Genomic DNA, 26,967 nt, shown 5'->3' on the forward strand with positions numbered 1-26,967 from the left:
ATACTATGCTCTTCCTTCAAGGAGTTCAGAGGATTTTCCATCAATGGACCTTCAACAAATCTTTCTAGGTTATGAACTGAGATACTGAGATACTACAAAAGAGTACTTTTTGCAAGCTTGGGTTAATCTCTAGCAAAAAGATATCCTAAACCACTATTGTTTTAAAATGGTCACCCCCTCAATAAAAAGGTTCGTTTATTAACTTAGTTATAAAAAGTATTGTGTTCTTACTGGAAACTGGACTTATTCCCCCACCCCAATCTTGGTGGAGTGGGGGAGTGACTGTTTTAACATTATAGTTACACAAAAAATAAGAAGTCCAAGGCCGGAATGGATTTTCTTATTAACAAAATTAGAAGATTGTCATTAGTTTAAAAACAGAGAGAAATGAAAGCTGGCCAGTGCAACTTCTTAAAACAATGTCTCTTATACAAAGTTCATTAAGGTTCCCCTGAACAGTTTCTTTCTTTTTTTTTTTTTTTAAAGGAGGGATCAGGCTTCCTTTTATCATCAGCATCAATTGCCCCTTTCAACACTAAAAGCCAGACTGGACCACCTGCTGCACAAGCTCAACAGCTTGCAGGATTAATTAGGCAGCACAAAGGAAGGCACAACCCAAATCCGGGCTAATCGCTCTGCCAGGCTGGACTGCTTAAGTAGGCACGAAGAACGGCCTCCTCCTCCTCCATCCTCCAGGCCAAGAGCAGGCGGCTGGTAGCCCAGCCTACACCCCCCCCCCCACGGATGTGTTGGACTGCAACACCCATAATGGGAGTTGCAATCCAACATGCCTGGAGGGTCCTGCATTGGGGAAGGCTGTCACAGCCCATGGCTTGAACCTAGCTACCAAATTCTTTCCATTCCTCTCCCCTTTTCTAGATGGCCGCCTGGCAACCCACACCCCAGCCCTGGCCCACCATACAATTTCATCCAGCTGTGGGTGGTGCTACTGGGCTTCAAAGGACAGTGCTGGTGACATTTTTACCCAGTCTTCCTCTTAAAAGCCATCTTGCTTTTATAGGCGGATGGAGATCTCACATTTTAGTCCTACAAAACCCAGAGAGGTGTACAGAAATGCCCCGGCTGCGCACGGGCACATGGCACCATTATTACGAAGCCCTTCCTGCTGAATGGTGGCAGTTTCAGCACAGGACGTCATCAACTTGGGGGTGGGGAGGTGCAGGAGGGGGTCAGGGTATGAGGCAGCACACACTGATGGGGGCTACAGAAGTCGGTCATCCCATCTCTTGGCAAGGCCAGGCCCAGGCCGGCTGTCACAAAGCAGCAGCCCACAGGTCAGGGGAAAAGCCCGGAGCAGACAGATATGAGTCCTAAGTTGCCAGTTCCTCCCAGAAGCAGGGCTGTGTGTACTCTACCTTCAAAAAAGCGTCACGTTTGCACCCAGGGAATTCCAGTTGTGCACCAAGAATAGCAGGGTCCTGTTACCTGTTTCATTTATTCTGAAGTTTAGCGGGCAACGGGCTATGCACAGCACCGATACCCCACCTCTCCCCCACCCCCCGCCCTTGGAAATCCCGCTGGCTTCTGAGATCTCAGCAGCCATTGCCCACATATTTCTATAGGCATAAAGGGCAAGATTTGAAGAAGAGGAAGAAGAAAGCCAAGATAATTAGGAAGCCGAGTTCTGCAAGCTGAATTCCTCGGGAAGCCCAACATACACACAGCTCTGCCTGTAAGACAAAGTGTACCACAAAGCTGTGTTGGACACTGACAAACAGTAAGTCCAAGGAAAGAAGAAATGGGGTGGTGGGATGGAGGACGACTATGCAGGTTTGGTTTTGGTGGTGGTGGTGGGCAGGTTGCCAGGCAAAGAATCCTACCATAACTCATGGCAATAGAAACCATGGTGCGTGCCACTGCAGGTGAGGTTAATGACGGAAAGAAGAGAGAGATCGGGTTTAGACCTCTTCTTTTAAACAAAGTTGGCCTGCGTCGAGTGTAGTGGTTAAAAAAACGGCAGTGTAAGATTCTCTTACTATCAGTTGATAGATAGACATTTTTCCTTAAAGAAGGCACACAAGCTGAGAAGTGCTTATATAAAAAGGCAAAAGAGAAGAGCAGTTAATAAACCAACACAGAAAGACTTCTGGAATGGATGTTCACCAGAGAGTTTTACTGAGCCCTTAGAATTTTTTTTTAAAAATCTACTTTCCGTTTGTCTAGTAAAACGCTATCTTCTACACGCATAAAAATAGGTGGGTCGCACTTTTGACCCGAAACGGAATTATGTTGATTCAAGATCAACTGAGATCATCATTGGAATTCTAAAAGAGAAGGAAGTGGTCAGTCCTGAAACCTGGAGAAGTTAGGAGGTCAGAGAATGAGTACCAATATTAATATTCCAGAAAGGTTGCATTTGGGGCCAGTTCAGAACCCTTTATGCCTAGATTAAGCCACTGAATACAGTGCTGTTTTTACATATAAGTCATTAGTGTCCAGTCTCTGTCAGAAGAGGATGCATCTGTAGCTCAGAAAAAGGGTTACTGTAAATTCCCAGACTATAACATGCTTGGGTGGGAACACCCCCTCATCCACACTCCGCTGATACAAGCAGGAGCGGTACAGAGGATCCCATTCATCTCAAGGGGGCTTGTACAGGGAATGTTCTTTCAGAGACAGTGCCCCACAACTGTAAACACTTACAAGTTCTGGTTCAAGCCATATAGAAATATTAGTCACACAAGTGCAAAAACAAATAAAATTGTCCCTGCAGAAGAAAATTGTTCCCTTTTAAACAGTTACAAAGAAAGCAAAAAACCCTGGGCAAAGTTTGGTTATGCAGGAGACACTTCCTCCCTTCACTTGTATAAACTTTGCACGCACAATATATGTATGCATGTATACACACACACACACACACACACAGAGCAGGAAACAACTGTAGGTACAGTGCATTCGCTGTAGGTCAAAAAAGGAGGCGCCGCATCTGGTTCCAGTTCGCACCAGGCCGGAATACTTAATATACTTCTTTCAATGGAAGTAGCCAAGTTTCTCCCGAAGCCATTCCTCAGTGAGGTCCTCTGTATTCCTGATTTCAAAGACCTTAAAGGGGGGGGGGGGCAGAGAGAGATGGTGTTAACTACAAAGCCAACAACAGCAAGGTTGTATCTGCTAGGACTCTTAGGTCATCTTCAGAAGCCCTCCTCTGGGTGGTCCCACCAAAGCAAGCTAGGCAGGGGGCTACAAAAGAGAGGGGGCCTTCCGAGTGGTGGCACCTGCTTATGGAATGCCCTCCCCAAAGAGGCACCTACATTGTTATCTTTTCTTTTTTTTTGTTATCAACAGTTTATGGCTGTTGTATCAATTCCTGTGCTGTTTATTTTGTATTTCATTTTATTTTAAAAAATATTTGCACTGTATTGTATATTTTTAAGTGCCTGTACAGTGTTTTGGTCTTTTAGCTGTTTGTACTCTGCTCGGACCATGTTAGTTATTGGGCAGATAAAAACATAATAAATAAATAAATAAAAACAAAAGAGTTATGCCACAATAGATTTTCAGTCTTTTAAAAGTTGCTACAGAACTATTTTAACCAATACAGAGAATGGGCCTAGGAACTCCTGCAAGTGAGGCTGTTACCTTCACTGTGTGGACCTTACAGACCAGAATACTTGGGCCCTCAAAAGGGATCAGGACTGGCAGGGATGAAGGGTCAAACCATCGCTTTACTCTGGGGCTAAGTTCCACGCAGAGATGCTAAGCCTGTGTTTGGGCTGGAACGCTTCATACTGCGGGAACGGCTCACATGGTAGAACTCTCCCACAAGCCGAAAGCTCGCACATCAGGGAGAAAGGTGGGCTAGAAACCTCTCCCCAACACACTGGTTTTCCATGTGCAGGGATTTATTCACTACTAGTAAACGGAACCAGCTTTACACGAGTTCGAATCAGCCTTCATTTGATACAGCAAGGCCTTCTAGCAAATGTGCCCAGCTGTCAGAGTTGGACACATTGTGATCCCTCCATCCAAATGAAGCCATGCTCACTGGCATCCCTAGGCACAGCCCCTGCCATGGTGCAGCCCCACGGGCCCCTGCAGGAGGGGTCTGTCCACTCCATTTAATTATTTATTTTATTACATTTCTATACCATCCATTAGCTGAAGCTCTCTGGGGGTTTACAAGGCAAAAACTATTCCTCCCACGGGGGCAGGGGGAACCTGCCCCACAGCAGTGGGGAGGGGGCAGGTGTGTAACTGTCCCTCAGCCCACTAATTTCCCCTGGCTTCAAATAGGGATGCGCGAACAAGAGATGTTTGAGATGGCTAGGATTCTCTGAACACAGTCTTGCCACTCATCTCGTCCCCAATTCCTGTTCGTGATGGCTGCTCAAATCTCCTTGAGCAAATCTCCCAAAAATGTGTGCAAATTTCCTCCACAGACTAAAACAGGGCTGATTTAGTCTATGGAGGAAATCTACACAAATCAAACTTGGAATCGGAAATGAGATGACCGCAAGCAGGGATTCAACAATTTGCGAAAATGTTCGGCGGCCACATGCTCACACTCGGTGCTTGGAATGGGCCACGCCTGCATGTTTTGGAAGCAAAAACAAAATTCTCAGCCATCCCCAGCTTCAAACTGAACGGACTGCAAAGCTACAGTATGTGCTGATTAGGGAAATGTGTCCCTAGAGACTGAAGATGCTGCTGCAGACTTCAACCACATGGACACATTAAAATTAATCAATGTGCTTTGAAAACAAAATGACTCTGCAGTGCACACGCCTGGGTTCCCCTCGGTACGCATGCCGAGTTTCAGGTGTCTAGGTTTTACTGTCTTGGCGCTATGGCAGGGTCACACGGACTGTCTGTATTATAGACTGTTTGTGTGGAGGAGCATTTAATCAGGCAAACCCCGTGGTGTAAAGGCACAGATTTGCCTGTAAGGAGTAGGCTTCTGTCTCTCTGCTCGAGGCCTCACCAGTCAAGGATGGAGGAAACGAGGACGGGTTTGGGCGATTTTGAGGCTGGCAGGTGCGAGGGGCGGCTGAGCTCAGCAGGGCTAGACGAAGGAGTGGCTCCAAGCTGAACAATGCAGAAAGGGGGCAAGAGGGCAGCGTCAGCCAGTGCAGGCCTCTACCGCAGGCTTCTCCAACCTGGTGCCCTCCAGAGGTTTTGGACTACAACTCCCATGATTCCTGAACATGGACTATGCTGACTGGGGCTGATGAGAGTTGAAGTCCAAAAGACCTGGAGGGCTCCAGGATGGGGACGGCTGATGAATTTGATCCATCAGATTGTAGATGGGAGGAAAAGGTGATGTTGCTGGCATGGACTAGGAAGTACACCGGGGCGGGGGGGGGGGGAGTGAAAAAAAGCAGGGGGTGCACCAGCCACTGCTGTTTTATTTTGTGCCCTCCCCGCTCTCTGGAGGCAGACAACCATGTCAGCTCAGCCTGCATTTGCGGCGATCAACTCAAAACATTGATTTAAATGCAAAGTGGGGGGGGGGGGGGACAACCCAAGATCAATCATGTAGAACACATAAATCCAACATGAGGCAGGTACAGTGTTCAAAACAGGCTGGGGCAATTCAGAAACAAGTGTGGGGGGGGGGGCATTGTCTCAAGGAAGGGATGATGGACCAGCCAGAGAACACCCTGTCGAGGATAGCTACACAGCACTGCTGAGAATTAAGGGCGTAACAGCAGACTAAATCAGTAGTCTAAAGATGCGATCCTATGCATGTTTAGACAGAAAAAAGTCCTACAACTCCCAGCACTGCTGGCTGGGGCATGTTGAGAGTTGCAGGACTTTTTTTCTGTCTAAACATGCATAGGATTGGGCCCTAAATCAGCCTTCCCTACTCTAACCAGATGTATTGGACTTCAACATTCTTAATTCCAAAGGCCACGCTTGCTGGGACTTATGGGAATTGCAGTCCGACACATCTGGAGGGTGCCAGGATGGGCAAGTCTGATCCAAATAAATAGTTATCCTGTCTTCTTGAAAGTTGGGGATGCACATCTAAGAGCGCAAGAGGCAGCTTGGCAGGTTCCCCAGTTCAGGTACACCCTTGCAGTGGCTACAGCTGCCCCATTAGCCATGCCTACTTGTGAAGACAAGCGAGGCTGATAGCCCCCCCGCCCCTGCCCCCGCCCCCCCACACACACACACTCCCCACCCCAACACATCTGAACTTCAGAGGGTCACCTAGAGGCAGAGGGCAGCCATTACCCAGACTTGTGCATATCCCTCAACACAAGACAGCATTCATCACCCTAAGTGAAGCTTTTGTTTGCAAGGACGTGTGTTACAAGCCCTTAAGGCCACAAAGACGAACTTGAAATCGGGACAGGATGCCCAGCGAAATCAAAAGGGCCAGGATGGGGGGGCCACACACTCTGGAGGATCCGTAACATAAATGGGGAGAGTTCTTCAGTATCCCACATAGCTCTTCGCTTCACCAGAGGGCTGGCAGAAGTCATTTTGCATAATTATAGGGACACGTTTGCTCACCGCACAACGCAGCGTTCCCCAACCTGCCACCCTCCAGATGTTTTGGACTTCAATTCTCGGCATTCCTTACTGGTCATGCTGGCTGGGGATGATGGGCACTGAAGTCTAAATCCAGTTGAGGAAGACTGGGGCACAGGCTGCAAAATTCAGTTTGTTTTAAATGATTTTTAGGCAGCCTTTAAGGGCAGAACCTTCTCAAGATGGTGTTTCCCCTTGGACAGAATTTTCATAAGCACAAAGTTTCACACACACACACCCTCGATATTACCAGTGGTTAAACTGAGTGAAGAGTTAAAGCAACAGGGAAGAAATCACGTTCACACAAGTGTGTTCCAGTTTGTTCCAGTTTTACCTTTGTGAGTTCCGCTGTCTGTACTAGTTTATTTTTGCTGCCAGCATACATCATCTGTTGCTCAGGCTTACACCCTATAATTGTGGAAAAGGGGGGGGGGAGAAGGGAAGCAGAGGAAAAGCAAGCCACATTAAACAGTCTGGCTACAGGTCTTCTTCAGTCCATACTGTGTTTGCAGACAGATGTTCACAGAAACAACCCCGTTCTTTCCTTATAGAGATTACAGTTTTAAATGTGACTGTGATGCTCAGCTGCTTCTGTCAGTCCACACACCAAGAGAGACTCGGCAAACTGCAGTGACACATTGTGTTAGGAACAGTACTTGAAACAAACAAAAGGACCGAGATACCAGAAAGACCTCGTTGCATATGAAGCTGCCCATACCTTACAGTCTGGCCTGCAGCTTATAATCTTCGTTCAAGGCCCTGTTACATGTCTCACTACCAGAACAGGTTGAACTGGTGGGAATGCAGGACAGGGTGCTTTCTGTGGCACCCCAATTATGGCATTCCCTCTGAGGTTCTGACTTTGCCCCAGTGGATGAGAGAGTGTAATCAGAGCTGACTTAAGGCTATTTAAAAGTTCAATATACTTCAAGCAAGAACAGTGAATACTTTTTCAACTTGTTAAACAAATGAAAACAGGCCACAAAGAAGGTCTTGAAATATGAATGGCTTATAGCGAAAAGTAATTGCAAAAGAACATCACATGCAAGAATAGCATGTGAAACATGCAATGATTATGGAGAAAATGCATTTGTACTTATGAATACACAGGTTACATATACAGATTACACAAGGCAAAATACCCTACAGTTTAACTCTTCCTAAGGCCTGTTAGAAAACAATGTTAGGAGAGTCATAGGTCCAAGTAGCAGCAGTTGAATTGTTACTTAGCTCCACTTAAACGTCCACCAGTCCAAATGAGTTAAATGCAGTGTTTGAAGCTTTCAACTACATAGCAGTATGGACCAAACCTTTAAAGAAAAGGAAGGCAGGAAAAGTGGGGGGGAATTAAAAGGAAGGTATAGCTACCTATCCCAGGTAGAGATCTGAAGAACAGGCTTTTGTGGACCCAGAGGAAGGTTAAGAGAGACCTCTCCTAGAATCCAGGGTGCAGAACTCGGCAAAGTCCAGACAGGAAAAAAAGTAATCCAGGTAGAGAGTGAAGAAAAGGTTTTAAAATGAAAAATGTGGCCAGGAACACTGGCTTGAGGAAAGATGACGCAGAATAGTCTTAAAGCCAAAGAAAAACACGTTCAAAAAGAGAAAAGAGCCTTCTTCTTCCCAAAGGGAGGCAAGAACCAAGCTGAGGCCAAAGGCCGCCAAACAAACCAAAATCTGATAACAAAGCTCAGAGCTGAGCAAAAAGGTAAAAAATCAAGCAAGCAAGACTAGAACAAACGTGAGGGTTGTTTCCCCCTCTTCCCCTAACAGGGTGCCGTTGCTTTTTTTAATCCCCCGACACCCCTCAATTTTTCTGCTTTTTGACTGGCTCCTTTCTCTAGTTGCTAAATGGAAAATCTGGTTCTTGATTGGTGAATCTTGGGGGGCAGAAACCTGCGGGGACAGTTTCTCATTGTTTTAGGCAGCCAATGTTACCTTAGGCCTTATCAGGGTATACAGGTACATTCTGGGCTCATGGAGCTGCTAGCTGCAGGGAGTAACAAACATTGCAACTTCTTCTCATAGTGGTCCATTGTGCCATGGCTTGGCCACTGCTTTGGCAGCACAACTGCCTGCATCTCAGACTCTAGGAAGCGAAACTTTCTGCCCTCAAGGAAAGACAGGCCTGCTTAGGAACCAAAGTTTCACTCCCATTCCATTCCTTAGCTTCCTTCTAAGCCTTCTGTTCCCAGCACTTGAACCCCAAAGGGGCCTGAGGAACAAGCTTCTCTCTTGTTTAGCTTCTGGTGGGCAGTGAAGGTGTTCCTGTTCCGCTCAACACGTGTTGGGTTTTAAGGGTTGACAGTTGGTTTATTCTTTGGGTTTATTCTTTGGGTTTCTAGTGCCATTTTAAATCTTTGTTGTGTTTGAAACTTTGTTTTATATACTGCCTTGAGGGCCTCATGGCTAAAAGGTAGTCTATAAATACTTCAATAAATAAATACTTGCAATAGCAGGGTCAGTTTCTATATAATGGCAAACTGACAACTTACGATTGGCCAGGCCGTAGGTTATTGAGCATAATGTGGGAACATGGAGTGCTGGGTTGTTTAAGGGCTACATAACCCAGCAGTTAACTCAACAACAAACCACAGTTGCTGACTAAAAGCACTCACTCCAGCGGCCTCCTCGAGCTCTGCTGTCACCATTTTTGGAAAAATAAAACGGCGATCGCAAAAATTTGCATATTTGCGTGTGCGCAAAAATGCACATGTATGCAAATGTGCGCAACACACACATTTTCGTGCACACGCAAATATGCGCATTCACAAATATGCATATTTTTGCATATGCAGATATGCGCACTCGCAGAAATGCGCATTTTCACACATATGCAAATATGCGCTTTTTTGCAATCGCCATTTTTTTTTAAATGGTAACCGTGGAGCTTGACAAGGCTGCCAGGTGAGTGCAAGCTACCCGCCAAGCGCGGGCAGGGGCTCAGCGAGTGGGGCTCAGGCAGGGGGGGTCCACCAGATTCACGGGCGGAATCAGGCGCCTGCGCCATCCCTATGCACAATCGACCCACAATTTGCTGCTACATACAAACTGGGTCATAGACTTACATACCCAACAAGACAACAGCTCAGACACTTAACAGTTTTGTTGTCCACTGAGCATTCAGCTAATAGAATATTTTCTGAAAACCGGGGCCAGTTCTACTTAGGTAGGCCAAAAGCATTAATATGGGACATATGTTCTACCCAGTATACCAGCTCATTAGACTGGAAAATAACCCCACTGAGTTAGAGACGGTTGCCTCTCCCAGAAGCCTTAAGATACAGATAGGCTGATATAAGGAGAATCAGTCCTTCAGGTATCTGGGTCACAAGGTATTTAGGGATTTGAAGGTAAGCACTAGCAGCTTGACTTGGGTCCCAAACCAAAGAGGCAACCAGTGCCGCTCCCTTAGAACCAGTGTAATAGTATCCCAGGTAGCCACATTCTAGCAGCCTCATTCTGCACTAGTTGCAGCTTCTGGGTACCTTCAAAGGCAGTCCCATACACAACGCATTATAGTAGTCCAATCGGGAAGCTAACTGAACACAGACCGCCATGGCTAGGCTTTCCCTACTCTGGGCGTTGCTCAGCTGGGCCAGTGTCCAACAGCAATGTGTATATGGGTGTGAACAGGATTAAACAAGTACAAGGTTATTACACACCTTCCTTTAAAAGAAAGCTATACACCCTGATCTGTCACTGACTGGGTCACTGACAGTTCTCTACCCATGTATTAATTTTTGTGAACCTCCCAGAGAGCTTCAGCTATTGGGTGGTATAGAAATGAAATAAATGTCAACATTTTTGTTTTATACTCATGTACATCATACTGACAGCTTCAGCGATAGGACGACTCACAAGTTGAATAAATAAATATGTGCATTTTAGGTAGTAATTAGCTGGTGAGCCTTGCTAAGCAAATAAGACATGTACAGTTCTGTCAACATTGCAGAGAAAATAAACAGGTGAACAACAAAAGTATTCCTTCAGATACTCAAGATATGCGATTTCCTCCCCCCAAAAAAGGAGCTAGATATTGGAGGGGGGGCCTTTTTGAAAATGTGAAATTGGATTTTTATCCTCATTTCTTCGTGTGTGCTACATGGCAACCATACCTCAAAAGGAGGCCGTCTTTGCCAGAGTGTGCAGGCACTAACTGCTCTCCCTAGGAGAGTGCTTGCAAGGGGGAGAGGGTCACGGGCTGTACCCACAGAAGGAACCTGTTGTATTCATTATTTATTTATACATATAAACTGCTTCATATAATAAAATCCCTAAGCAGTTTACATGTAACAATATTAAAACTACAGCTTAAAATACACAATTACAAAATGCAAGTTTCAGCTACAACAATAAAAGCTATACAAAAATCAATAAAATGGAGCAACATTGTGATTAATTATGATTAATTACAAGCCAGAGGAAGCTGCTTAAAGAAGTGCGTTTTCAGGAGGCATTTAAAACATCCCACCTTTGTTCCAGAGGGTGGGGCCAGTACTGAGAAGACCCTCTTTGGGGATGTTACGTGGAGACACTGTGCTGAGTTGTAGAATGACCAGCAAGGCCTCTTCTGAAGATCTTAAAGGTCAGCTGGGTATATATAAAGGCAAGTGGTCTGCTACGTATCCTGGTCCCAAGTTATTTAGGGCTTTGTACGTCAACAATATAACCTTGAACGTGGCTCAGTGGCTGATAGGCATATATCTGTGTAGCAACAGAGGTGAGAAGGGGTAGGAATTAACTTCACTTGCTTTCTGCTACTTCCCTTCACTTTTCACTCACTCCTTACTCAGCTAGCTTCCCATCCTCTCCAGAGCCATTAGGTTTTGCTTTGCTCCAAAAGCTAAATACAAAAAATAAAATAAAAAATGGAGCACAGAGGTCCTTAAAATGGCAGCTCATGAGCCAAACATATTTCTTTCCGCCAATCAAAACGTGGCTTTCGGCACAATCTGCTTTCTGTGTGGCCTTAAGCGGTTTCTGTCTTGGACAGCAGCCAGCTGCATTTTATTTGTGCTGAAGATAGTTTTTACATCAGTTGGCCAGAGCACGACTTACCCACTGGGCTGGAGAAAATGAAGCAGAGTGGATAAGAGACTCGCCCATCATCATGCTGGTACTTGTAGCTATAGACAATGAATGTTTTTGTAAGGTTAAGGAAACTAGACAGAGAGAGAGAGGAGTCTCTCTTAAAAATCTAGTCTTTAGGAACTGCTCAGTGTGTGCAGGTCTTGAGGTCTGCAACGTTTAGATCAGGGGTGGGAAACCTCTTTCAGCCTGAGGGCCAAATTCCATTTCAGAGAAGCTTTTGGAGACCACATTCCAGTGGTGCGTGAGGCGAAAGTTAAAAGCCCAGAATACCAGCCTATTTTAGCTTGAAGCTCCTAGTGCCCGTAACTAAGCCTTAGGAGAAGCATTTCAAACTTTTAGAACAGAAAAAAAGCAGAAAAGCTGGGAACCACCAATGGGGGGAAGGGGATGGGGCCAGGGGAAGGGGGCGTGGCCCCTGGGGAACACCAGAGGGCCGGACAGGGAACGCAGGCAGCCTGATTTGGCCCCTGGGCCCGAGGTTTCCCACCCATACGTTATGGGCACCAATATTGACAAGGAAATTGACTTTGTCCACTAGCCTTCCCCAACATGGTGCCCTCCCAATGGTTTAAACAACAACTCCCAGCATCACTGACCACTGGCCATGCTGGTTGGGGCTGATAGAAGTTGCAGTCCCAAGCATCTGGAGGGTACCATATTGGTGAAGGCTGTCTAAAACCAACACAACTCCCCTGCCAGAAAGGATATCGAGGTTGCCTCTCCGGAAGCTCATCCTTTAGTTCGTCTGGAGAAATGCCCTGGTAATGTTTAAAAAAACAAAACAAAACAGACATGGTATTTTACACAGGTCATAGACCAGCACAACAGTTATAAAACAGCATGCATTATAACAATGGATAGAACACACCACTATGAACTGGGCCCATTTTTAAGACTGTTGGTGCTAAGACTCAGCTGGATATGTCTAGAGGTCACTACAATGCTATTGTTAACGAGGCCATCTGGAGTTTTATATGGGGTTTATTGTATTTTAAAGCCCTACACATTGCCTTGAGTACCTTCGGCTAGATTAAGCAGCTGATCAATGCTCGGATTCTACTCACAGCACTGATCTCACATGAACCCTGTAAACGGGGGCTGAATATCTTACTCCTACATCAGGTAGCCACGGGAAAGACAAGGAGTGGTGTAAAGTGCCGAGGCACAAACCAACAGCCCGTTAGATGGTGGAAGCTCCTGGTGAGCTTCCCACCTGCTCTCGCTTCTGAAATGGCACCCGGAATTTCATACATTCAATGCTATTGTTGCCGCAATGAGGACCAGAAACTAGTTTAATAATTAAGTAAAGAGGAGGAAAATGACAAAGCCAAGATTGCTAGAATGTTCACCTCTGCACCAGATACTACATGGTATACTCCCACTATGCACAGTTCAATTCCATGCATGCTTGCTCAGAAGCAAGTCCCATCAAGTCCAATGGGACAGGCTTTCAGCTCTGCATGGGGTGCTTTAGGTCAATCAACGGCCAATGTGAATGCCGCAGCCAGCATCTGAATGCCAACTGTTAGGGAGCAACGGGAGAGGTCGGGCTGGTTATGGTGGGAAGCAGAATGCTGGACCTTTGGTCTGATCCAGCGGGGTTTTATGACTGCAGTCTTACGTAAACAGGGAACACTCGTCCATGCAGCGAAAGAGACTTCCAACAGAATAGCTACGATGAATGCAACAGCTTTTTAAAAGCACAGCTGTTTCACTTAACTCCTAAGCAATGGTCTCAGTGCCACTCCTGCACAGCTGGACAATGAGCAGCATATCCTCATTTTGCATGCAGCACTAGTGCATTTAAAGGAGTCTTCCGCAACCTGGCACCCTCCAGATGTGTTGGACTGCAACTCCCGTAATTCCACATGTGGTTTGTGGGCTGTGCATTGCTCACCCCTGTTCCATAGGGTGGAATATTTATTTAAATATTTACATACCATCCTCCCTGTGAAATTACAGGGAGGTGTACAACATTCATTAAGGGCACAATCCTATGCATATTTAGGTAGAAAAACGTTCTACAACTCCCAACATTCCTCAGCCAGCATAATCAGCATAATACTAAACTAGGTATTAAAAATCACCACATGGATGGATAAAGATCATGTTCTTAGTAAAGGCCCTCAATGCCCACTTGCAGAATCTGAAAGGCCTCTCATAAACATTCCTAAGTGTGCAATCCTATGAATGTTTAGACAGAACGAAGTCCTCCAACTCCCAGGGAACTGTAGGACATTTTTCTGTCTGAACATGCATAGGATTGTACCCTAGCTAAAGAAAAGGATGAAGAACCAAACCTTTTCCCTTATTCTTCATAAATAATCTTTCTTTTTAGATGGAAGAGTCAACCCATGCTCCCCATAGTTTTGACGATTACATAAAACATTGCAATATCAATATCAATAAATCCCTGTACTTATTTAGCATAACTGCCACTTGGATGTGATTATCCGCAAGCTTAGAAATCCACCTTCTCCAGCCTCGCACTCCTCAGATGACTGGATTACACTTCCCATCATCCCCAGCCAGCACACGTTATCCTGCTGGCTGGAGATGACAGGAGTCACAGTCCAAGCTCCCTGGAGTGCGCCCGGTTGGGGAAGGCGTATAAGCAAGCGGTGCCCATGGAGATACGAGATCCCTTGGCTTTCCTGTCCTCTTGCAGCCTGAGTTTGACACCAGAGTTCTTCCGTTATCGTACGTCTCCACGCTGTGTCCACTGATACATTATGCGTTGGCACAGCAGGCCCTTTTCAACATCCTGAAGAACAAGGAATTTGGTTGCTAGAGGCAGCAGCTTTCAAACAATTCATGACTTCAGGTAGAAACACAAACAGCCCACCATGGGACAAGTCCATCCACAAACCTCATGTTCTTCATCCAGAACCACCAGCTGCTTATCCTTGTCAATTTTCACTGCAATAAAGGCGGAGGGGGAATAAAATAGGTTAATTTCATGCCTTAGAATTCACCTGCTGCATCACTAGTCACTCTGTTCCCGTCCTTTTTAAAGTGGCTGCCTTCTTTACTCTTTTGGCTGGAGCCCACAGCCAGTGGCATGATCCAGCAAGAGACTTCACTCGGCTCAACCTGCACCCTCCACTGCAGTGATGCAGTGTGTATAGAGTGTGTATATAATAGCGTGTGTATTAGATAGAGTGTGTATCTCTCTAATACACACGGCCAAATCCAGTCCACCGCAGTTCCCCAGATGGACTTACCCCCTTCTCCTGGCCCCTCCCACTTTCCCCCCAACCACCAATGGTTCCCTGGTTTCCCAGCTTTTGTGCAGTTTCCACCCCCCACCCCCATGATGAAAGTTTGAGGTGCCTCTCCAGAGGCCTAGTTGCTGCCAGAAAGCACTTTAAGCTAGGAGATGCTGGTATTTCTGCCCTGGCCCCCTTCTCCTCCAGCCACCCCTGGAATGCTCTTTCCTCCCCGAGAGCTTCTCCAATGTGGAATTCAGCCCTCGGGTGGAAAGAGGTTGTGCACCCCTGCACTAATGGCTTGCCAGGCTGCCTTGGCTGATCACAAATGCTCTGCCTGAACCAGCTACTTTGCTCTTAGCAACATGCTTTCTTCATTTCATTTACTATAGTTCTATACCACCCCACAGCCAAAGGGCGAGTCACAAATATTAAACCATTAAAATACATTATATGAGTTATAAAACCATACACATAATGACACAGAACAAATAGCACGCACAACAATATCTAAAACAATGTAAAACAATCAGCCAGAGACAATCAAAGAGACTCATTATATGTCGCCAAATGCCTGAGAGAAAAGGGCAGTTTTAACCTGGTACCAAAAAGATGAAAATGTTGGTGCCAGGCGGGCCTCATCAGGGAGATTATTCTATAAATGGGGAGCCACCACCGAGAAGGCCCTCTCCCTTCTTGCCGCCCTCCAAGCCTCCCTTGCAGGAGGCTCCCAGAGGGGGGCCTTAGATGCAGAGTGTAGCGTACAGGTTGGTTCGTGCCGGAAGAGGTGTTCTGTCAGGTACCGTGGTCCCAAGCCATGTAACATCGACTCTCTCCCTCCTCCTTTATTGAAAGACCTGGCTCTATTGGATTATATACACAAGGTAACTATCTACCTCTGATGAGAATTTGTCAGAAATGATACCTTGGCATGTTTGCCACAGGATCCTTCCACACAGGCTGCCAGCAGAACCCACTGGACCTTGCCATGAGCAGATGTGAATTGGCCAAGTATCCTGGAACTCACCCAATACCACCCCTCTGTAGCTACGCATGGCAAAGAAACACAGGCAATGACAGACAAGGGGTCATTCAAACAAGCTCATTTGCCATTACTGATCTGCTCACTGAGAATTCCCCAGAGGATCTTCTGGCGAACCGGACACACAGTCTGAAAACCACTGGTCTAGGAGACATCACGACATTCAAGTTTGAAAATTGGGTAGGGAAGAAGAGTGATTATGCTCAAACCCAACTGGCTTCTTTACTTTTAGGAACCTGCCTTAGACCAATAGTCCAAGTCTATCTAGAGAGGTACTGCAACAGAGCGTAGATCCCAAGCAAAGGTTCCAGCCCTGGTACCAGCTGGAGATGCCCAACATTAAATCCTGGACCTTCTGCACAAAGAGCATGCGGTCACTCCACCCATGGCCTTTTCACTCAACTGTCATGTTCCTTTGTCCTCCCCCTTCGCAATCAACACCCTCCAAGATACCAGGCTTCAGGCTCACTACTTTATTAGTTAAGGACCAGGTTCTTTACAGATGCAAATTCTAGGAAACTTTCAGGCTACAAAGGAAACAGCTACTCACACAATTACAAATACCAATAGAGGAGCTGAAGTGGAAGTTAGAGAAGCTACAGGCAGTTTGAACAAGAACTTCTCAGCCAGATTAGCTTAGGGGGGATGCCCCTCCCTTACAGTTGCTCCCTCCTACGTAGGCTATCACACACAGCCAACCGAGAAGAGCATCTGAGCTCTGCCTCTAGCTTTTGCCGCTTCGCTCTGAGACAGACCCTAGCATCCCTCAAGCCACGCTCTTCACTCTCCTCCTCCCCCGAAACTTGGGTTCTCATGGAGGAGGAAAGAGGGGCCCTCCAGGCCAAGCCATCTGTGTGCCAATATCTTGAGAAGAAAGCCTTGCCATATCTGAGCTCACTAGGGAGGAAGCCTCCCCCTGTTCTGCTGTTCCCATTCTGAACCTGAGCTGCTAGCTATCTCCACACGCTCAGATTCATTCCTGACATCCACTTTCTTTTCCTCCTACCAAAGCTGCTCAACTTCCTTGATCCTCAGAAGAGGGTCAGGGCCTTCCCAGTGGTAGTGCTCAATGTCTGGTATTTGCTTTTCCAGGGAAGCCTTTTTACCATCTAGCATCAACTAAAAGCTGTGTTTTTTGGACGTGCTATTGCAGAGAGCTAACTGGAAGGTTGCTGGGCCAGATATCTTTGTTTTTGCTGATGGCTATTATTTTTATTTTATAGATTCTTTAGAGGCTATTTAAACAGTCACCTTAAAGGCCCACTGAATGGCATAGAAAGTCAGGGTATAAAAATAAATAAAAATATAAGCCTCCTACCCTTAGCAACCCCCACCCCCTTGAAATTAGCTAATATTGCCACAGCAAACTCTGTTGCTCAGAGATGATTAATCAACCAGTGCAGGGAAGGAGAAGGAGAAAGGGCACAGAAAAACATACAGACATGCCATTATATATTCCAGCTTATCTTTGTAGCCATGAGGCTATAACCCTTAACCAAACGCAAAACGTAATCCTCAAGACTTTAAGTGCCTGAAGACCGCACAGAAAAGTTTTCAGAGCCCAGGAGGTCAGCTCTAGACTGATGGGTCCAAAACTTCAAGGTACCAGGTACGCTAAGCTTCCTCAAACTTGGTGCCCTCCAGATATGTTGATGGGAGTTGTAGTTCAACACATCTGGAGGGCGCCAGGTTAGGAAAGACTGAACTATACCATTAACAGAGGTGCTGCTGCCATCAAGACACACCTGGCAATATTATATAATGCTTTGTGACTAGGAATGTTGAGGTATTTAATCTTTGCCTAATCTGATTGAAAAAGATCAGGACTCGTTACCCACAGGCCTCCAAGTTTCCTGAATGTTTCAACAGAATTCTTGGCTCAAAAACCCATGACAAGACTCATTTTAAAACATGTACACCAAAAGGAAGTATGGTTACAAATGTATATTTAAAAGAGAAAGGGGGGGGGGGGTAATCTGCAGGTTAATGCGGAAGCAGGTCAGGATGGGCATAAGAGTGGACAGCTGCAGAAGCGACACAGACTAGAAATAGACAGTTCACCCATCCCTGTTTGTGATGCAAACATTATCTGGTAGATACATTTATGTATTTCACATACATTGATCTCGGTGACCCTTGTAACAACTACCCTGTAAGGCAGCCTTCCCCAATCTGGTACCTTCCAAATGTTGGGACGACACATGGCCATTGGCCATGCTGGCTGGGGATAATGGGAGTTATACTCCAACACATCCAGAGGGCCCCAGGTCAAGGAAGGCTGCTCTAAGGCAAGTCATACTACAGATGTGGGGGTGTGGTTGTGTTTCAGCAGCTTGCCCACTCCGTAAACCCACGGCAGAGACAAGATTTCAGCTGGTACTTTTCCAGGTCACAGATCACAGCCTGTACATTAGCTCTCCTCAGCAAGCTTGCCTAGCAGACTGTTCTTTTGTGGGCATCAAAATGTAGGTGCGCTTTCAACTTTTGTGAGCCATTTCAGAAACAAAAGTACAAGTTAGTATCAGGCTGAAGTGGAGGACAGAATGCTCCACTCCTGCTCAGCAGACCACTCTCCCTGCCTCCCCACCCAAAAACCCTTGGAATTTTTGTAGGGCAGCATCTTTCATCTTACTGATAATGGCAGCATTGTTCGTTTCTTTGCGGAAACGGAATTTTCTCAGCTTCTCCACAAGGTCTTCAGCAACGTCACAAACCACGAGGGATTCACTCTACAGGGGGTGGGGGAGAAGAGAGGAAAAGGAGGAAAGGATGAACATGACACTCTTCATTTCAATTGGACACAACTCTCTGATTCCCATCTGCTGGAAGATTCTGGACCCATGCAAAATACCAGACATAACTACAGTTGGAGAGAAACAAATATTTGGGAGGAGGAAATGTGTCATGGGAACTGAAAATGAGGTTCTGACTTTGCCCCAATGGGCAAGAGAGTGTAACCAAGGCTACTTAAAAGCTCATTATGTTTGAAATTATATTTTAAAACTTAAGCAAAATCAGTGAATACCTTTTCAACTTGTTAAACAAATGAAAACAGACAGGAAGTCTTAAGATATGGTCTATAAAGAAAAGTAGATGCAGAAGAACATTACATACAGAAATACACTATGCAGAATACACTACAGTTTAACTCTTGCTAAGGCCTGTTAGAAAATAACATTGGGAGTATATAGCAGTATGGTCCATGCTTTAGAGAAAAGGAAGGAGGAAGGGATTAAAAGGAATGTATAGCTCCCTATCCCAACCACAGATCTGAAGAACAGGCATTTGTAGACCCAGGGAAAGGCTGAAAGAGACCTCTCCTAGAGTCAAAGGTGTAGGACTCAGCAAAGTCCAGACAGGATTAGGATAGGAAGTAGAGAGAATGGAAAAGGGTAGTGAAGTCTGAGTTTCTCTAGTAGGTAAAATAAAATAGTTGGAGGAAACTGAATCAAGCTGCTTAGGAGCGAGGCATCTAGCCCCCAAAAACTAGTTCAGAAATGATGGCTCGCTGCAGCGTTAAAAACGAAAAAAGGGACATGGTCAAAGTAAGGAATCTCTCTTGTTCTCTCATAAAGGTGGCAAAAATGCAAACTATGGCCCCAAAGGCCCCAAAACTTGCAAAAATTTGTTAGCAAAAGCTAGAGCTGTGCAAAAAAGAACAAACAGAAAGAACTGAACCGAAGCCTTCCTCTTAGGGTTCATGGACGCTGCTAAACTTCCTTGCTTTCTGATTGGCCTTTTTCCTTCTTCTTAGTTGTCAACTAGAAATTTGGTTCTGGATTGATGAAAGACATATTGGGGCGGCAGAAACCTGACAAAACAGTCTTTTTTCATGGCAGCTCATGCTACCTTAGGCCTTATCAGGGTATATGGGAATGTTCTGGACTCATGGAGCTGCTAGCTGCAGGGAGTAACAAACATTGCAACTTCTTTTCATAGCGGCCTATTGTTCCGCAACTTGACCACTGCTTTGCATCTCAGACTCCAGGCAGCAAAACTTTCTGCGCTCAGGAAAAGACAGGCCTGCTTTTGAACCAAAGTTTCACTCCCATTCCATTCCTTACCATGTCTTACCATGTCTTTATCCCCCCCCCCCCACACACACACACAGCAAGTTGTCAACCTGCAGACAATGGATGCAAGCAAAACAGCACTATCCTAAGGTCGTTTGCTTTGATGAAAGGCCTGGTGAGTTCAACTGCATTCCCTTCGAAGCAAGTAAAGGATTCTTGTCTTGCCTTCAAAGCCCCCTATGGCCTTGCCCAGCCCCCGGTCCCTCCACTCATATCTCGACACATGCCTGCCTGTGACCTTTGCTCATCCAGCTCCACCACCTTTAGCTGTCCAAACATCTCCTGCTCCTACAAATAACTCCACCCTTTCTACCGTTCCGTCCTTCATACCTAGAGCTGCCTTCCAGAAAACCTCTGTGATTCTGCCTCCTGCTTCCTTCACGCCCCAAACCACCTTTTTGTGGCACACTCCACACAACCCCCAGCTCTCATAGCCCACTGAAAACAACCTAAGTACGTACAGCTGCATATTCGCTTCTTCTGCCAGTTTACCTCACTTCCATTTCCCTCGCCTCTGTTGTCTCCCTTGTGTCATTTCCTACGCTATAAGCCCCTCAAGACAGGGACCTGTCATCTCACTCCTTAAGAAGTGCCATATACATACATCGGTTCACAGTGTAAAGTCACATATGGCAACAGTGGATAATTCATGGAGAAGGCTATCCATGGCTACTGGTCTTGATGGCTCTATACTACCTCCAGGACCAGAGGCACTATAGCAGTTGCTGGGGAACATGGATGGGAGAGTGCTGTTGCACCCATGTCCTACTTGTGGCCTTCCCACAGGCAGCTGTGTGAATAGAATGCTGGACTGCATGGACCCTTGGTCTGATCCATCATGGCTCTTCTTAAGTTCCTAACAGAGCTGGGGCACTCATAACCTTACACTGGAGCTGCCAGAGACTATTCTCAAAGCATCAGCACTTCCCTCAGGCAGCCTGGTATTAGGACTCAACTTGGGCTGCAGTCCTAAACACACCTCCTGAGAAAACGAGCCCCACTGAACTCACCCAGAGTTACTTCTGAAGAAACGTGCCTAGTATTGTACGGTTATTTCTGCAAGATCCAGAGATAGCTTTAGAGCATCCCAGGGGAAGCAATGTTGCAAAGGGACAAGATGAACTGCCCCAGGAACAGAACCAATGCTTGGATTTTTCTAGATATACACCATTGACTCATTTTTTTAATTAAACCATTGACCTAATGACAAGACAGTGTATCCTCCAGATGCCTTTCCTTGCTGCAATGGAATTACTGACGGGGTTTTTCTGAAAACTATTTACTATGCATTGGGAAATTTACATCTGATTTTTTTCTGGTACCTTAGAGAGTGATCTAATTTAGGGTGCAATCCTATGCATCTTTAGATAGAAAAAGGTCCTATAATTCCCAGCATGGTTGGCTGGAGGGATGCTGGGAATTGTAGGGGTTTTCTTCTGTCTAAAGATGCATAGAATTGTGCCTTTAGTATGTTTTAGTTGCATTTAGTAAACAAAACTAAAAAGAGTACACCACATTAATTTTTTGTCCCAATACACCACAACAATTTGACCCAAAATATTTGAGGGAGAAAATTAATGCACACTCCATGCGATTTAAATGTTATATTATGCAGACATTAAAAGACAATAGCATGTATTTCCTTACATCGTTTAAATTTAAGAAAAAACAAACCTACTGAAAACGGCTGATACACTTATCAATTTTAGCAACCCAGAGAACTGTGCATGTATGATATGCTGACAATCACTCATCTATTTCAACAGAGTTCAGCTGCCTTCCACAGAGGTTGTTAGGGCACCTTCAGGTTCATTGTCACTACTTATTAGTTCCATATATGAATGTTTTCACATACTTGCTAGGCATAATCAGCTGAAAAACATTAATTACAACTCTGAAATGGCCGAACTTGCCAAATATTGTATTAGCAGTCGGCATCCGTTCATTGTAAGTAGTGATCTTATGAATGTTCTGGTGGAAACACTAAACACTGGAAACATTTCCACCCCAAATCACTGAGTGGAATCTATTCGGGATAGCCACTGCCAGCACTGAGTGGGGAACTGGCGTGAAATGGAATATTACTGCATTTTACACAACAAATCAGAAGGACAGATGTTACCACAAGGAGCACAAAAGTCACTGTCTACTATTCCAACTTGAGTTTTATGTCAAAACTTACAGAAACGCTCATATAAGCAGTGCAGGAAAATATATGCTAGCAGTTACAATTATGAATGCATGCGATTAAGAAATGACATCAGAGGAGCCACAGCCCAGTTTCCTGAACAGGCTGCCTTCTAGGCATTTGTGGCGATGTGTAAATTTGCCACCCAGAAAAGCATTTGTTCAGAACAGGAGCATCAGAAAACACCAGAACAGGGTGTTGCAACCCTGTTGCCAAGGGAAAAAAGAAATGTATTTGCAAGTCTCCAGTTTACGTATCTCCACTGTGTAGACCAGTCTTCTCCAACCTGACTGCCTCCAGTGGCCATGCTGGTTGGGAATGATAGGTGTTGAAGTCAAACACATCTGAAGGCTGCAGGCTGGGGAAGGCTGGTGTAGAAATTTGGGATCACTTCTCTACTACAGAGAAAAGGGGCAAGGCCACCAATTTCTCCCCCTTCTCTGGTTTACAATAGGGGGAGAAATTGTGGTCCTTTCCTTTTCTCCCTCTGGTGATATTTTGATTGTAAGCTCCTTGGGGCAGGAACTGACTTTATTATTATATTTATTTTTATTTATTTTATTTTTTGCTTATGCTTATCCAAAGCACCACACACATTGCTAGAACTAAAAACAATACTAAAAAACTGGAAATGAAGCAGGGAAGCCTCAGCTCCTGTGCAACACTGCTGAGCACATAATTCCTGGGCTGGGGAGGGAGCGGAATCTTGACAGTTAAAACTGGATTAGGTTTTGCAGTACAGACATGCCCTACATTTCTCTGTACACAGCCAGGCTTAGGACTAAGAGCTCTCACAGACAAAGAGCCTGATGCCACTATAAAGCCTTGCACTTTCTAAGCGAAGCTGGTTGAAAAGGGTCACCGCTCCCCCAACAGGCCTTTTGCACCAAGGAGATCTACCAATTTCCTCAATACTGAGCATAGTTGGTAGTTAAGGGGTGCGGCAGGCAAACTGCAGAGAACCAAAATAGAAGCAATGAAGGAACTCAAGGCCACCCGCCCCCCAAGCCGTCTTCAATCATCCAACATTGGCCACATGCAGACAACAGAGAACATATGATCACACCGCTTTGCACCAGAACAGTCAAACACAACCACCACCAGAGTTCCAAGTTCACCATGACTCAATACAGATTCGACCTGACTATTCCATACAGAACCATGCCTTGAAACAGACAAGGAAAGAGACGTTCCATCCTTTTGCTGTTCTTTATGTTATTATTTTCCAGGGTGACTATGGGGCATTACGACCCACACAAAATCATGTTTTGTCAATCCAGATTAGGCCTACACACACTTAAAACTAAAGTCCCACTGAACACAATGGGATTGACTTCCAAGTAAACATGAACGGAATCCGTCTGCAAGTGATCTGGAGCAACTCCCAGCTGCCTATACTTTAGGCATACTTTGGGGCTAATAAAGGGTAGGACTGCTATAATCAGCAGCTGCCCCCATCACTAGGACAAGGGTGCTGGCTGCAATCTTATGCACACTTCCTGCAGTGGGACTTACTTCTAAGTAGACAAGCATAGGATTGTACTGTCAGGACCACTGAATTCATTCATCACTTTGAAACTTTAGCCCAGCCTCCGCCAGCCTGGGGCCTTCCACATGTGCTAGACTACAGATTCCATCAGTCCCAGCCAGCTCATCTGGAGGGCCCCAGGTTGGGGGAGGCTGCTTTAGTCACTCATCTCCCCATCCCCTCCATTCATGCTTGGAGTGAGTGACAAGGGGAAATCTCACCCACACTGACTGCAAAGATGGGCCAAGAGTATGGGAAGGTAGTTCCTATGGATTAAGTAAACCAGAATACTTCATACTTGTGCATACTTGAGCATACTTGTGTTCGTGGACTGCAAAATGTGACTAAGGTAGAACAACAAATACACTTTAACCAGTCTTTGCTTAAATACACCCCCATATCAGCCGTTTCTAGAGAGTGGGTGGTTCAGGGCAGGGTAGGAGCAAAGGGTTGTATTCAATGTTAGTCTAGTTCAAGCCCCATGCATTTCAATGAGTCTACTCCAAGTAGGACTAACATTGATTACAACCCAATTAATACACACATGGAGAAGACCAGTGAGGGTTCTTTCCTAGGAATGGTCCTGCTACATGGGAAAGAGAAGGGGAGAATTGCAGCTTCCACTTTGGCAAGCTCCTTCCCCTTGTTCTGGGCACTGCACTTTAAGAAGGATGCAGACAAGCTGGAGAGGGTTCAGAGGAGGGCAACAAAGATGATCAGGGGACTGGAAACAAAGCCCTATGAGGAGAGACTGAAAGAACTGGGCATGTTTAGCCTTGAGAAGAGAAGACTGAGGGGAGATAGGATAGCGCTCTTCAAGTCCTTGAAAGGTTGTCACAGAGAGGAAGGCCAGGATCTCTTCTCCATCATTCCAGAGGGCAGGACACGGAATCATGGGCTCAAGTGACAGGAAGCCAGATTCCGGCTGAACATCAGGAGAAACATCCTGACTGTCAGAGCAATACGACAATGGAACCAATGACCCAGGGAGGTGGTGGGCTCTCCCACCCTGGAGGCATTCAAGGTGAGGCTGGACAGCCACCTGTCAGGGATGCTCTGCCTTGGATTCCTGCATTGAGCAGGGGGTTGGACTCGATGGCCTTGTAAGCCCCTTCCAACTCTACTATTCTATGGTTTTTCTTTGCAGGGGTGGGAGAGAAGGAGAATTCTAGCATAGCCCTTTTCTCGGGAATGAGATTGTGAGATTCAAGGGAATCAGAGAAAAAGCTAAAATCCACATTAGTGTAATACCTTTACTCAGGCAACCAAAAGATCACACAAAAATGTGCAAGCTTTCGGAATGTTGCTTATGGGCATCTCGACTACCTTTGTTTTTTGTAACTTAAGGGCAAAAAAACCTATATTTTAATAAGCGTGCAATATATCTTTGTAAGCCATGGATCATTCATCCTGGAGGAAGCCATCAATATAAAATAACAACAATAATCATCATGCAGACCTTTTTTTAAAAAACTCGAACGCGGTGTACAGCCCACACAGCACCATATATCTTCTTTTCTCCCCTCCCCAGCTTATGTATGTATTTATTTATTGCATTTCCATACCGCCCAATAGCCGAACCATTCTGGGGCGGTTCAGAACCATTAAAACCACAAAATGCTGCGCGATGAAATATTTCCTTCCCCTGGACAAGCTCGTGCTCGTTCCGAATTCATCTGCCTTGATTTTTTTAGTATATATTTACAATATTAAGGAAGGGCCCCGATCCGCCCTCCACCATCGGGAGAAGAGACTTCGCCCGGGAGCACACGCCTCCGTGGAGCGGAGCGGGAGAAGGGAGGGGGGAATCCGCGCCCGGCCTCTTCTCCTCCTCCCGCGAAGGAAGGGCGGGCGGGCGGACGGACGAAGGGGCTCAGCGACCCCGCGAAACTCACCATCTTGCGACCACAGCAGCCTCCGCCCCAAACGCTGCGCTGTCCCTTTAAGGGGCGAAGCGGGCCCTCGCCGGTTTAGTCCCAATCCGGCGTCAGCCCCACTGGGTGCGCATGCTCCGCGCAGCCCTGAGCCAATCAGCGGCGCCGAAGGGCTCGGCCGCCAGCCTCTCCTATCTACGGCCAGCGGGAAGCGGAGATTTCCTCTTTTGACGGGGATGGGTATCGCCATTATCTCCCGCCCACGCCTAGAGTGGCCCGAGATAGAAGAGGCGTCCGCGCCCTGCCTGGGCATTCTCGATAGTCTAATTGCGGGCGGGGCTTCCTCCTCCTCCTCCGGGCCCCCCGCCGCGCCAACCAGGAAGCAATGTTGCCATGACGACCAGAGAGTTTTCCTTTTTTTAAAAAATGGACCCAGTGCACCCAAAGGAAGGATGCCTGAGGAACTGAAAAAGACATTTATTGGATGCCGGGACGTGACACGTGTAATTATTATTAATAATAATGAATTATTGTAATTATTAATATAATTATAACATTATTAATTTGTTGTTCAGTCGTTCAGTCGTGTCCGACTCTTCGTGACCCCATGGACCAGAGCACGCCGGGCCTTCCTGTCCTGCGCTCTCTCCCGGAGCGTGCTCAAGTTCATCTTCATGGCATCGGTGATGCTATCCAGCCATCTCATCCTCTGCCGTCCCCTTCTCCTGTTGCCTTCAGTCTTTCCCAGCATCTGGGTCTTTTCCAGAGAGTTTTCGCATTAGGTGGCCAAAATATTTGAGCTTCAGCTTCAGTATCTGTCCTTCCAATGAGCACTCAGGGTTGATTTCCTTTAGGATGGACTGACTTGACCTCCTTGCAGTCCAGGGGACTCGTAAGAGTCTTCTCCAGCACCACAGTTCGAAAGCATCGATTCTTCGGCGCTCAGCCTTCCTTATAGTCCAGCTCTCACAGCCATACATTACTACTGGGAAAACCATAGCTTTGATTAGACGGACCTTTGTCGGCAAGGTGATGTCTCTGCTTCTGACTATGCTGTCTAGGTTTGCCATAGCTTTCCTCCCCAGGAGCAAGCGTCTTTTAATTTCATGGCTACAGTCACCGTCTGCGGTGATCTTGGAGCCCAAGAAAATAAAATCTGTCACTGCTTCCATTTCTTATATATTGTGTCAATAATAATAAAAATTTATTCCAGAAGAGTAGCTGAGTTAGTCCATTGCAACAAAATTATTAAAAGAGTCCTGTGGCGTAAGCTTCTGTGGACTGAAGCCCACTCCATCAGATAAAGTGGACTCCAGGCCACAAGACCTATTACATAAACAAATTTGTTGTTCTTTAAGGTGCCACAAGCGCCTTCTTGGGTCACTGCCTTGTTTTGGCGAAGGGGCTTGCGTAACTCAGTGAAGCCATAAGCTATGCCGTGCAGGGCCACCCAAGGCAGACAGG

The 26,967-nt window shown here is 46.1% G+C and overlaps 1 protein-coding gene across 1 annotated transcript; it reads right to left on the reverse strand.

Annotated features, from left to right (window-relative positions):
* Positions 1–426: 426 nt before the first annotated feature.
* On the reverse strand, positions 427–25,580 carry GMFB (glia maturation factor beta). Its single transcript, XM_084834983.1, has 7 exons — positions 25,525–25,580; positions 18,473–18,569; positions 14,459–14,508; positions 12,298–12,347; positions 11,557–11,639; positions 6,833–6,906; positions 427–3,063 (listed from the first exon to the last, which is right to left on the reverse strand). The coding sequence occupies exons 1-7, from the start codon at positions 25,525–25,527 to the stop codon at positions 2,992–2,994; spliced, it is 429 nt and encodes a 142-aa protein (XP_084691109.1). The 5' UTR covers positions 25,528–25,580; the 3' UTR covers positions 427–2,991.
* Between the last annotated feature and the right edge of the window lie 1,387 nt (positions 25,581–26,967).

Source organism: Heloderma suspectum, chromosome 1 (genome assembly GCF_057233095.1).
Source record: "Heloderma suspectum isolate Gila_16-S chromosome 1, 16-S_ref, whole genome shotgun sequence".
NCBI classification, from domain to species: domain Eukaryota; kingdom Metazoa; phylum Chordata; class Lepidosauria; order Squamata; family Helodermatidae; genus Heloderma; species Heloderma suspectum.

Excerpts from the sequence above, each read along its gene's own strand:
- GMFB (XM_084834983.1), bottom strand. Across the intron at positions 14,509-18,472 it reads GAACAATGCTGCCATTATCA|TGAAAATTGACAAGGATAAG; the intron begins GTAAGATGAAAG and ends CCTTTATTGCAG. Across the intron at positions 12,348-14,458 it reads TTCTGGATGAAGAACATGAG|GGCATTTCTCCAGACGAACT; the intron begins GTTTGTGGATGG and ends AAACATTACCAG.